At 42.2% G+C, this 13907-nt stretch overlaps 1 protein-coding gene across 1 annotated transcript; it reads right to left on the reverse strand.

The window, feature by feature from the left end:
- Nucleotides 1-7541: 7541 nt before the first annotated feature.
- LOC139706116 (MAP/microtubule affinity-regulating kinase 3-like) lies at nt 7542-9551 on the reverse strand. Its single transcript, XM_071613802.1, is given in 1 exon segment — nt 7542-9551. A coding segment is annotated over 1 exon segment (2010 nt).
- Between the last annotated feature and the right edge of the window lie 4356 nt (nt 9552-13907).

A 13907-nucleotide genomic window follows, 5' to 3' on the forward strand; every position in this document is an offset into this window, starting at 1 on the left:
TACACAACTCACACTAACCTTTTCATAATTTCATTTGAAAATAGTTTAAAATGAAAGCTCATATAATGAAATAAGTAATACTCTTTCATTCATAAGAGACAGTTGAGGTTTGAACATGTTGTCAAAACCAACATACTTTTTAAAATTCCACAAGGCATCACAGAACTCAAAGAATCCATTAAAATAGTAAGATTTATAGCCAATGCCATCTTACATGTGAACTACAGTGTAAGAGCCTTGACAATTAGTAGTCATGTTATATGTGTATTAAAATCAGTTTTTAACTTGTGTGAATAGATAGCAAGCATTATTTTTTGTAATACAACTCTAGATTGAAGAGTATTCATTGACATACATTTTAATCATCTCTATCTTGCCTAAGTAATTTTAATATAATAAGGCACAAGTCCTTCTTTCTCAGTTAATAGTGAAATGCATTTTCTAAATCCTTCCCTTAATCTAGGTCTTTTTGTGTGTTTCCATTGTGAGTTACTGGATAGAAAACAAGCTAATTTTGGCCCACAGGCTCACAAACCACCCAGAGAGCTGGTATGAATGACACTTTATTGTTTCTAGGTTTGGAATATTTGGCCCACATGGGTTGGTGATGTTGTGAAGTTTGGCCTAAGTCTATTTTTTATTGGGGGATAAAATTTGGCCCAAATCTGCCTCCATGCATTAATGATGGCAACCTAACTTATTATGTAAAAAAACTGCAAAGTAATATAAAACTATATTTTTGTAACTGATAGCTGAGTCTCAAATACAAGTGTGTAAGCACTTGAGCTTTAGACAGTCACAGATTACCAAATAGTTAGTCAACTATGCCCATGTAAGACTACAGAGTGCAGCCAGTCAGCTTGGCTCTGTAGGTTGCTTTCTCTCACTATAGATACAGCGCACCACATGTGATGGTGTGAGGCACTCCGAACCAGCTTCAGTCTGGAAAGCTTTATAGTTCTAGAATCTTTGTCCTTGTTCAAATAATCTGCATTAACTTCAACTCATCTCACATTTCTCTTTAACAGAGAGAAAACATATTCAGACCAGAGAACAAATGCCCTCTGAAAAGAAAATAAACACAAAACCTACTTAATTTTAACCATATTTTAAGTTTGCATGAAAATACACCGAATCAGTTTTACCTCTCCAATAGGAGAGTGGAGTGGACCAGTCCACCCATTCGCATATCAGCCCTATATTCCTTCCAAATCTATCAAGAATATGATTGTATATTAATACATTTATATGTGTGCTTGCTTGGAAAGTAAAACAAATCTCTCCATCTGTTTGTGGCAATGCCTATGATCAAACATGTTAATTAGCACTTCACACCATCTTACTTTTAATGTCCAGAACCTTTGGAATTATATAAAAATACACAAGACTCTCTCTCTCTCTTTTTTTTTTACTTTCTCTCTATCACCTCAGAATAATAAAATGATTTGGGGGCAGTAACTTCAGTTTACATCTCATCAGGCATGATCTCTAATGGTAGAAATTCTAGAAATATGACCATGCCCAGTGAGAAGGGAAAAAAAAACACAACAGTGACAATCACAAATACAAGACTAAATATAAACTAATTACAGACAAGGCTGTACTCATTGTGTCCGAATAATCTGCTACCTTGGAGTTGTTTTAACCCTCAAACACTCAGATATTAGATAACTACTAATTTTCAATAACAATTATGTACATTTTCATGACTGTAAAACAGTCATAAATTGTCTACTAAAACTTTTGGGAAAAATTATTATTAGGCTTATACATATTCAAATTTTATTTTACTAAAATTAACAAATATATGTTGTATTTTTCAAAAGAGAATTGAGATTTAACCAAAAGAACTGGCTCAAAAATAATCATTTTGTGGAATTTAACAGAGTTAAACACTACATTTAATAGAACTTAATTTTTGATTAATCATAATATCATGGTGGAACAGGAAATATGATAAATAATTTTGTAAAAATGTACTTTCTATGAATATGTGCTCCCTAATTTGTAGCTAAATTTGAAGTGTAAACATCTATGTAGAAAACTGAAGGAAATGGAAACATAGAACCCCTTGGGGTAAAAAGTAAATAGAGGAATCTGACCTGTCACAATCTTCCTTATCTGCCAAAATCCTCCTGCGCACAGAAAATAACTGACGAACTCCACCCATGATCTGCCTGCTAAACCCTATAAAACTCAGACCCTTCTTATAGTCAGCTTCTATTTTCCTTTTGAAAATATGCCCTTCCACTTATTAATAAAGCATTGCTGATCCATTGAGGTCTGTCTCATTTTCTTTTTCCTTTGTATTCTCTTACATTTTCTAATACAATGGTAACATGAATTGAGAGACATTTTTAGTAATATGAAGAAATCATAATAGATAATATAATATAAAATCATAATATAAGGCACCACACACTGCATGAAGCAACTTACATTTCAATCTTCATTGTAGCCAGTCTTGAAGATATGCCCCTCTGCTGCTTAAACAGCATTGCTGATCCATTTACATCTGTCTCCCTTTCTTTTTCCTCTTGTATTCTCTTTCATTTGCATTAATTTTCTAAATACGATGGCAATATAACTTTAGAGACATTTTAGTAATAGGAAGAGATCATACTAGACAATATTTATAAGGCAACAGACACAGCATGAGGCAATTTATGTTTCAATCTCAAATCAGAACCATGTCACAGGTATTATTATTTGCCCCATTTTATAGGCTCACAAATGTAAATAACCCAAGGTCATATATACAGGAAACAGAACTATCAGAAGTTAAGCTCACACCAACTCCTGAGTAAGTAATTTCCCACCCCAGAAGTCATGTTTCCTGTGGAGTACTCAGATTGTACAGTAAAGTATCATTCTAAAAATTTCTATGTTTTTTGTCAAACTATTTTATAATAATATTTTCCAAAGCTCTTCCAAAAGTTGTCATCTTTCCTAAGCTATTTAATTTATTAGCATTGTAAGTTATGTAATTTGATAAATGAATATGATTTGATGCGAATTTATTTAACAAAATTATACTTCCCCCTGCCACAGAACACAATTCACATTTCTATGACAATACTCCAACAATTGAAACACACAACAGGGAACTGCCTAAGAGAGAAAAAAAAATCCATTCAATAGAGTTTTAATTATAAAAGCATTTATCTGCACAGGTAACAATCTTACATGTTAGTTCACAGAACATCAAACGGAGAGCATGTGAGGAGAGATGGATTACCTCAGAAATGAAAGAAACTTATGGAGCACTGACCTGTTAGGAATTTGCATGTCTTACATGGGTCTTTCTTTCATTTTCCGGGTCCCATAACCTAAGGCATTCATAGTAAAGGCCAGCTTCAACTCCAAGGCGTGGTGTTCTTTACCTCGGATTTTACAGTCATGATGTAGAAGATGGAAGGTGGAAATGACAATGACTGAAGCAGCAACTGGATTAGGGTTCTTGAAAAGTTCTATGAGAGAGGCAATGGCTGTCTTGGGCACATTAAATGGAGAGTGTATCAGGAGAGATGGATTACCTCTGAACTGAAAGCCATTAATGCAGAACTGTAGTGTTAGGAATTTGCAGGTCTCAAAAGAATCTTTCTTTCTTTCTTACTTTTTCAGGGTTCCATGACTTTACAGCATTCATAATGAAGTCCACCTTCAACTTCCAGGCGTGGTGTTCTTTTCCTCAGATTTTGTAGTCATGATGTAGAAGATAGAAGATGGAAATGACAATGCCTGTGTGAAGCAGCAACTGAATAAGGGTTCCTGAAATGTTCTCTGACAGAGGCAATTGCTGTCTTGGGCACATTAAATGGAGAGCCTGTTAAGAGAGATTTAATACCTCAGAAATGAAAGCCACTTATGCAGCACTATCCTGTAAGGAATTTGCATGTCTCAAGTGAGTCTTTCTTTTTTTTCGGTGTCCCATGACTTTAGGGCATTCATAGTAAAAGCCAGATTCCACTCCCAGGAATGGTGTTCTATTCCTCAGATTTTACAGTCATGACGTAGAAGATGAAAGATGGAAAGAACAATGCCTGTGTGAAGCAGCAACTGCATTAGGGTTCTTGAAATGTTCTGTGACAGAGGCAATGGCTGTGTTGGGCACATTAAAGGGAGAGCAAGTTAGGAGAGATGGAATACCTCTGAAGTGAAAGCCATCGATGGAGCACTGAACTGTTAGAAAATTACATGTCTCAAGAAGGTCTGTCTTTCTTTTGTTTTCCAGGTCGCATAACTTTAGGGCATTCATAGTAAAGGCCAGCTTCAACTCCAAGGTGTGGTGTTCTTTTCCTGAGATTTTACAGTCAAGATGTATAGATGGAAGGCGGAAATGACAATGACTTCTGAAGCACCATCTGGATTAGGGTTCTTGAAATGTTCTGTGACAGAGGCAATGGCTCTCTTGAGCACATTAAATGGAGAGTGTATCAGGAGAGATGGATTACTTCTGAACTGAAAGCCACTTATGGAGCACTGATCTGTTAGGAATTTGCATGTCTCAAGTGGGTCTTTCTTTCTTTTTCAGTGTTCCATGATTTTAGGGCATTCATAGTATGGGAAGCTTCCACTTCCAGTGGAGGTATTCTATTCCTCAGATTTTACTTTCATAATGTACAAGTTGGAAGGTGGAAACAACAATGCCTGGCTGAGGCAGTAAATGGATTAGGGTTCTTGAAAGGTTCTGTGACAGAGGCAATGGCTCTCTTGGGCACATTCAATGAAGAGCTGTTAAGAGAGAGGGATGACCTCTGAACTGACACCCAGTAATGGAGCACTCAACTGTGAAGTATTTGCAGGTCTCAACTGCGTGTTTCTTTCTATTTCGGGGTTTCATGAATTTAGGCAGTTTCCACTCCTAGTCGTGGTGTTCTTTTTTTCAGATTTTACTGTCAGGATGTAGAAGATAGAAGATGGAAACAACAATGCTAGTATGAAACAGCAACTGGATTAGGGTTCTTGAAATGATCTGTGACAGAGGCAATGGCTGTCTTGGAAACATTGAATGGAGAGCCTGTTAGGAGAGATGGATTACCTCTGAAATGAAAGTCTTTAATGCATCACTGTAGTATTAGGAATTTGCAGGTCTTAAATGGCTCTTTCTTTCTTACTTTTCTGGTGTCCCATGATTTTAGGGCATTCATAGTAAAGTGCAGCTTCCACTCCCAGTCATGGTGTTCTTTCCCTCAGATTTTATTGTCATGATGTAGAAGATGAAACATGGAAATGACAATGACTGTGTGGAACAGCAACTGGATTAGGGTTCTGAAATGTTCTGTGACAGAGTCAATGGTTGTCTTGGGAACATTAAATGAAGAGCATGTTAGTAGAGATGTATGACCTCAGAAGTGACAGCCAATGAAGGTGCACTGAACTGTTAGGAATTGGCAGGTCTCCAATGGGTCTTTCTTTCTTCTGGGGGATCCATGACTTCAGGGCATTCAGAGTACAGGCCAGTATGCACTCCCAGGTTGGGAGTTTTTTTCCTCAAATTTTACTGTCATGCTGTAGAAGATGGAAGATGGAAATGATAATGACTGTTTAAGTAGCATCTGGGTTAGTGTTCTTGAAATCTTCTGTGACAGAAGCAATGGCTATCTTGGGAACATGAAATGGAGAGCATGTTAGAAGAGACATATAACCTCTAAACTGAAAGGCATTGATGGAGCACTGAACTGTTAGGAATTTTCAGGTCTCAAATGGGTCGTTCTTTCTTTTTCAGGGTTCCATGACTTTTAGGTAAAGGCCAGCTTCCACTCCCAGGCGTGGTGTTCTTTTCCTCAGATTTTCAGGTCATGATGTAGAAGATGGAAGGTGGAACTGACAATGACTGTCTGAAGCAGCATCTGGATTAGGGTTCTTGAAAAGTTCTGTGACAGAGGCAATGGCTCTCTTGAGCACATTAAATGAAGAGTGTATCAGGAGAGATGGATTACCTCTGAACTGAAAGCCACATATGGAGCACTGATCTGTTAGGAATTTGCATGTCTCAACTGTGTCTTTCTTTTTCAGTGTCCCATGACTTTAGAGCCTTCATATTATGGAAAGCTTCCACTTCCAGTGGAGGTGTTCTTTTCCTCAGATTTTACAGTCATAATGTAGAAGATGAAAGATGGAACAACAATGCCTGTCTGAAGCAGCAACTGGATTAGGGTTCTTGAAAGGTTCTGTGACAGAGGCAATGGCTGCCTTGGTCACATTCAATGGAGAGCTGTTAAGAGAGAGGGATTATCTCTGAACTGAAACCCAGTAATGGAGCACTCAACTGTTAAGTATTTGCATGTCTCAAGTGCATCTTTCTATTTTGGGGGTTCCATGAATTTAGAAGCAACTGCATTAGAGTTCTTTACAGGTCTGTGACAGAGGCAATGGCTGTCTTGGGATCATCCAATGGAGAGCATGTAAGGAGAGATGGAGTACCTCTGAAATGAAAGCCATTGATGGAGCACTGTACTGTTAGGAATTGGCATGTCTCAAATGCCGCTTTCTCTCTTTTTTTCTTTTTCTTTTTCCGTGTCCCATGACTTTAGGGCATTCATAGTAAAGGCCAGCTTCCACTCCCAGGTGTGGTGTTCTTCACCTCAGATTTTCAGGTCATGAAGTAGAAGATGGAAGATGGAAATGACAATGCCTCTCTGAAGCATCCGATTAGTGTTTTTGAAATGTTCTGTGACAAAGCCAAAGGCTGTCTTGGGAACTCTCAGTGGGAAAGCGCCCCTTGAGACTTCCCAGTTGCTATGGGAATGATCTGTTCAAACAGACTTTCTGTGACACTCATGGAGTTCTTCATTTCTTGACCATGAGGTTTGGATGCCAGGTGTGGGAGTTAGAAGTTTATCAAAGCAAGCTGGTCATCATAATCGGGTTGCCCCTATTTATGACCCTGGTTTGGCTTGCTTTGCACAAACTTTCTCCCAAAACCCCTTTCATTGATCACACTGAGAAGGCTTGTGGTCATTGCACTCCACAGTGTAATAGCCTGTTTGGGTCCCATCTGCTGCCACCTGCAGGGTGGTTGATTGAGGAAACCAGATGAGGGGCCATGGGGGATGAGAAAAGTCAGAAATCCAAGGGGTGAAAAAGCTGGAACTTGGTGTCCATTACACTCTGGTAGAGTGCAATGGTCAGGAGCCAGCTCAACACGTTTGTTATATAAGTTTTATCCTTAAAAGGTTTTTTTTGTGTGTGTGAGAAAATTTGGGCAAAGCCATCAAAACCAAGGTCATATGTAGACCAGTACAATTATGAGTGGCAGCTTGTGCCCATAACGTTCCACCGCTGAGCCCTGCCACCTGAACCACAAGTTCAAGAACTGAATAGCTCCCTGGGTGGTACAGGTGGAACAGGTCTTCACCCAAGTAACTGGGCAGTCTTGACCAGCGCCTTGCATCAAGAATTACCAGGAGGGGCATCACCTCCTGGGACAATTAAAGAAAACCCTAATTTAGTCACTGCTCCCAACAATTGCCTAAATGTTATTCTATATGTCCATCAGTGTTGAAGAAAACACTTCAAGTTGCTGCTTAATTTACATCCTAATGACTGGGTTCCAGTTTGAGCTCACTGGCAATTTTGGAAGCAATATTTTTGAATGCCTTGGATTTCTCTGATATGGGCTTGAAGCGGACCCCGTTTAAAGACAGTCTGGGAAGTTTACATACCTCCATCTCCCACTGCACCACTTTCTCGGTGTACCCATCTCCATAGATGCAAAAGAGCAGAAAGGGCGTCTTGTGCATATATTGGCAGTTGTTGGCATCTAGCACCTTGTGGATTTCCCTCATGATGTCACTAGGATCCATGGCACTAGTGATTTTCATGCCCCAGGTGAAGTGCAGGGAGCGAGGTTTTGCTTATTGGTTCTCCTTTCTCTGCTCAGCAGAGACATGTTGACTTGAACCCTTATATCTCAGGGTCTTCTCAGACTCAGTTGGAGGCCTTCTTGTGAATTTAGATGTTAACTTAGTAAAAACACCAGTGGTGCCTCTTCTTTGAGTCTGGGGCAATGCTTCAGCTGGATGGAAGCAGCTGGGTGAGGCAAGAGGACCTTCGTGTGTTGCAGTTTGGGATTCCCGGGGCTGGCGGTGGAACATTCTACGAAGGGCACTGGCTCTGGGGAAGCAGATGCGGCCCCGGGTGGAGGTACTTGGGACACTGTGGGTTGAAGTCACTGGAGGGCTCTGAGCAGGGAAGTTGCTGTTGTTCTGACCATTCCGGCTCACTGAACGTGTGTCTGCTTTGGTTGTTTTGCGGCAAATGTGCTTACTCCACAGTGTCCTCCCTCCAGATGGTGTGCTGCTCTTGTAGGCAGCAGGCATTTTCTTGAATTCAGGAGTCTCCAGCTCCTTGGGACTGGTGGTGATCCCAGGTAGGGGCCTGGCTGGAGAAATTCCCTTTCCTCCCACAGCACTGCCGCCGGATTTCTGGGAGGCCATTTGATGTTCTCTGAGGTGACTCTCGGCAGTGCTGGTTGGATATGGCCCAGTTCCAGCATGGTCCAGGGACTGTGTCTGCTTCTGAGTGGAAACGCTTCCCTGCACTTTGCGGTGAGGAGGCCAGCTGGTGCTCTTTCTGAGGACCCTGCTTGGCAGCAGCTTAGCCAACGAGATGTTTCTGTGGGAGATGGCCACCTCTGGACCAACAAGAGGTTGGAGGACATCAAGGCCTCTGTTGATCCACCTGTCTCCCATAATTTCGGCCAGGGTGCTGCGCTTAGTTGGATTGAGCACCAGCAAGCGTTTCAGCAGATTTTCACATTCTGTTGACATGTACAGAGGGATTCGGTATCTACCTTGTAGCACTCTGTCTCTAATTTCTCTCACATTGTCCCCAACAAAAGGAAGCGACCCGGTGACTAGGGTGTACAGAACCACGCCAAGACTCCACACATCCACTTCGGGACCATCTTACTCTATGCGCTGGAAGAGCTCTGGAGCTGCGTAGGGCGGACTGCCGCAAAACGTGTCGCGTTTACGCCCAAGTGTAAACTCGTTGCTGAGTCCAAAATCGGCTACCTTGATCTTCATCTGTGAGTCTAATAACAGATTTTCCGCCTTCAGGTCTCAGTGGACGACCTGCTTTTGGTGACAATATTGGACTGCAGACACGACCTGCCGGAATATAGATCTTGCCTCCTCTTCCTGCAGCCTTCCTTTGTTGGCCAGATAGTCCAAAACTCCCCCTCCACTGGCGTACTCCAGGACCAAACAGAGTGCTTTTTCGTAGTCCAGAGCTTCATAGAGCTTCAGGATGTGTGGGTGGTCTAACATCTTGAGGATTCTCACCTCTCTGTACATCTTTTGGAGGACTTGTGGCTTCAGATGTCTCTTATCGATGATCTTGATTGCCACTTCTTTACCTGTGATGACGTGACGGGCCAGCATGACTTTGGTGAAGGTCCCCTTGCCAAGGGTTTTCACTACTGTATAATCTCCAATGCGAGGTGGTTTACCTGCAGAGGAAGCTGTGGATTTTGGGCGCTGTGCTCCAGAGTGCCCGGTCTGGGAGGTGTCTTCTGCCCATCTAGATCCATGCGAGGGGTGCATGGTTTGACCCAAGTTGATGATCGATGGGTCTGGATGTCCCTGGAAAGTTTGGGATAGGTTAGGGCTAGGCAAGGACAGGGGTTGGGGGAAAACAAGGAGAGAGTTGGAGATGGGTTTGGGAAAAAACAGCCACAACTGCCTTTTACCAACAAATATCGTGCCCAGTTCAAAAACTCGCTCTGGGAACATGAAAGACCAAAAGGCAAATGAGGAATGGTTCTAGTTCCACTCATTTCTAGGATTCTCATTCCATCATCTCCTAGGCAGTCAATGCAGTCATAAAGGTACTGACTGCATAAAGAGTGGTCATATGCACCCTAAGTGGACCAAGGACCCAGGCACTTACTCTGTCTAAGGAACTTGACAGTTTGGGGGTCAAGACCTGATGAAAAAGAGAACTATTTTTTTTTCCAGAAATATTCAGCTGGACATAAACACACTTGACAATTCAATTTGGATGGTGAAGTTGATTGGTGAAAGCACTGGGGTTGTAAGAGTGGTCCACTTTACCTTTTGAATATAACCCTGGCTACTTATTTTAAAAGGGAAATGTTTTTCTTTTCCCCTTCTCCCCGTCTCCCTCCCTAACCTGGGGGCAGGGAACAAGATTACCTTGAGTTATCTGTTCTCCACAGGTAGGAGATGTCACCAGAAGAACAAGGAAGTGATGAGCTCCCAGATCAACTGGTTAATCATAACACACGATCAGGATGCACCTGGGAACCCCTGGTAAGGGCACACCTGGAGTGGAGCCTTTGAATAGTCTCCTTAAAAACCCTCTGTTTTCCCTGATGGGCAGAATCAAATCTTCTGGCACAGGAGTCCCCTGTGTTTCCCCTTTGCTGGCAAAGCAATAAACCTCCTTTTACCTCAATCTCAAAACCTTCTCCTCATTATTGCATGGCCATCAGAGACAAGGCCCAAGGTTTTTGGTAACAGGTCAGGGACCCAGGCTGTTGAGAGCCACAGCCGAAGGGGCCCCAGCAAACTTTCAGCTGCCAGCAATCCAGCTGCCGGCTGATGATTGGCTCACAGCGGCCCCAGCAACATCTAGCTGATTGGCTCCTCGGCCCCAGCAACATCTAGCTGATTGGCTCCTCTGCGGTGATGCTCATTGGACTGTTTCCCTGCCCTTTCAGACCACGGAGCTGCTCATTGGGGGACTTTTTTGGCTCTGCCCACGTGACCCAGCCAATCGGCCTCAAGAGCAGGAGGATTGTGGGAGGTGGGGAGAAGCTTGTGGGGGGAGAGAGAGGCTTGTAAAAAGCCGGTGGTGGCAGTTGAGGCTCTGAGGATTTTTCCCGAGAGCCTGGTTTGTTTGGTGTGTGGTTCTAAAAATAAAGTTAGTTTCTTTTGACAAGTGGCTCCTGATTGTGCCCAGCCAGACTGCGGCATTTGGTGGCTCGCACGGGGAGCGACTGAGGGTAAGTGAAACTGCTCGCCCCTGAGGGCAGGGCGAGAGGATGGGTAGCCATTTTAAGATTCTTCTTTTGTTATTTTGTTTCACTTTTGTTTTAAGTTGCCTGTCCCTGGAGATGAGTGAGACGGAAGAAAAACCGCTCACATCTGAGGAAAAACTATTTACGTCTGAGGAACAGATAGGGAGAAAGGACGGATGCACATGTCAGGAGGATAGAAAAGCTATAATGACTTTTTGTTGTTCCCTTTTTATCTCATTCTGTCTCGGTTTTGTTTGGCGTCATCTTGTTGGGTTGTATTATAGTAGAAATACAGGATCAGAAATTAGTAAAAAACAAACTGAAAGAGTGTTAAGTAAATTGTTAGAGGAAGGAGGCATCTCAGTAAAATCAAGAACAGTCAGGGCATACGTTGATACAATACAAAAATGTAGCCCATGGCTTTTTAAGGAGGAGTTGTTAAATATATCACAATGGAACCATCATGGTGAAGATTTAAAAAGAATAGAAAAGAAAAGCCCAGGGACTCTGCCAGTTGGCACATTGCCATTGTGGACGTTCGTATCTTGTTTGCTTAGTCCAAAGCCTTCAGTTCAGACAATGGTAGAGGAAGGAGAAGACATAATGATTCAAGTAAAAGAGAAGGTCTCTCAAGTTAGTCAGACAGAGGAAAAGATTCAAGTAAAAAAGAAGGTCTCTCAAGTTAGTCAGACAGAGGAAAAGATTCAAGTAAAAGAGAAGGCCTCTCAAGTTAGTCAGACAGAGAAAGAAAGTGTAAAACAGAAAAAGCCATCAGGGGGAAAGTTACAACAGGAGATTGCTACTAACACCTTTCTATCACCAGAGGGTGTAAGTGTCCAACCAACAGCACCACCTCTACAGGAGACTGCTACTAACACCTTTCTATCACCAGAGGACGTAAGTGTCCAACTAACAAGGCCACCTCCATATGCTGGGAGGTCCCCAACCCCCGCAGTTGATAGTTGGGATCCTGAGACAAGATCTCAAATATTAACATGCCCTGTATTTGAGGCAGGAGGGCAGCGATTTTACCAAGTTTTAAATTTCAAAACAGTGAAGCAGCTAAAAGAGGCTGTAACAACCTATGGTCCTCAAGCACCCTTCACTGTAAGCATGGTCGAATCCATTAACAACTTGAACATGACGCCAGCAGATTGGGCTAATATGTGTAAAGCTGTGCTAAATGGAGGACAATACCTGTTATGGAAGGTTGCCAATGAGGAATTTTGCAAGGAGACGGCTAGGTGAAATGCAGCAGCTGGTTATCCTCAGAGAAATCTAGATATGTTGTTAGGAAAGGGACCTTATGAGGATCAGCAGCAACAAATTGCATATGATCCTGGCGTATACGCACAAATTGCTGCAGATGCAATTAAGGCATGGAAGACTTTACAAGGACATGGAGGTTTACAAGGTCAATTATCTAAGGTAATACAAGGAGCTAATGAACCTTATGCTGAATTTGTAGATAGGCTTATTCAAACAGCTACCAGAGTTTTTGGGAATACAGAACAAGCAATGCCATTACTAAAACACCTGGCTTATGAGCAAGCGAATCGTTGGTGCAGAGATATCATTAGACCATGGAAACATGAAGATTTAAACACATATATTAAATTATGTAGAGACATTAATGAACAAGAGCAAGTCAGGGCAGCTGCAGTAAAACAGGCTTTAGATGCCAGAGACATTAATGAACAAGAGCAAATTGTGGCAGCTGCAGTAAAACAGGCTTTAGATGCCAGGCCAAGAACATGCTACAATTGTGAACAAACAGGACATTTTAAAAGGAATTGCCCCATTGGAGGAGGGTTTAACAAAACTAGGTATCCAAGGAGTAGAATACCAGGTATTTGCCCACGATGTCGTAGAGGGAGACATTGGGCTAATGAATGCCGTTCTCAAACCATCATAGAGGGTACTCCATTATCAAAAAACGAACAAGGACCAGGTGTTTATCCACGATATCGTGGAGAAAGGCATCAGGCTCCATTGCCAAAAAATGGACAGGGGGGCCCAATGCTCCGGGGCCCAAAACCACAAATATACGGAGCACTGGAGGAACCCAGCAACCCCATCAGGGTAGTGCCCAGGACACATTGTCCATCAGATCTCTCATCAGACAAACCAGAGGGAGCGCAGGGTTGGACATCTGCGCCTCCGCCAGAGCAGTACTAACTCCAGAGATGGGAGTTCAAATCATTCCCACAGGGGTGAAAGGACCTCTTCCCAAAGGGACAGTAGGCTTATTATTGGGACGCAGCTCTTCTACTCTAAAAGGACTTATGATAAGTCCTGGGGTAATTGATCCCGATTATGAAGGTGAAATAAAAATTATAGCCAGTTCTCCAAAGGGTATATCAGTAATTTCACCAGGAGATAGAATAGCACAGTTACTAATAATACCCAGCCTACATGATAAATTTTCCAGTCGTACTGTAGAAAGAGGTTCCAAGGGATTAGGTTCCACAGGTGTAGATTGGGCTATGCTTTCTTTAAATTTAGATTCTCGCCCCATGCTAAAACTAAATATTCAAGGACATGAATTTAATGGGCTACTGGATACAGGTGCAGACCTTACCATCATCTCTCGTCAAGAATGGCCAAAACATTGGCCATTACAACAAGCCACTCAAACGCTTCGAGGCCTAGGAGTGGCGACTAATCCCCATAGAAGTGCAATGGTATTAGATTGGAAGGATCCTGAAGGATGTGAAGGAACTATACAGCCATATGTATTGGATCATCTTCCCGTAAATTTATGGGGACGAGATGTCCTAGATCAATTAGGTTTGACATTAACAAATAACATCAACCAAAATGCACCCACTATTATGACTAGACAAGGTTTTAGGAAAGGAAAAAGATTAGAAAAACAAGAACAAGGTATAGCAGCACCAATACAAATAGATCAAGG

This window comes from Marmota flaviventris, chromosome 6, assembly GCF_047511675.1.
Source record: "Marmota flaviventris isolate mMarFla1 chromosome 6, mMarFla1.hap1, whole genome shotgun sequence".
NCBI classification, from domain to species: domain Eukaryota; kingdom Metazoa; phylum Chordata; class Mammalia; order Rodentia; family Sciuridae; genus Marmota; species Marmota flaviventris.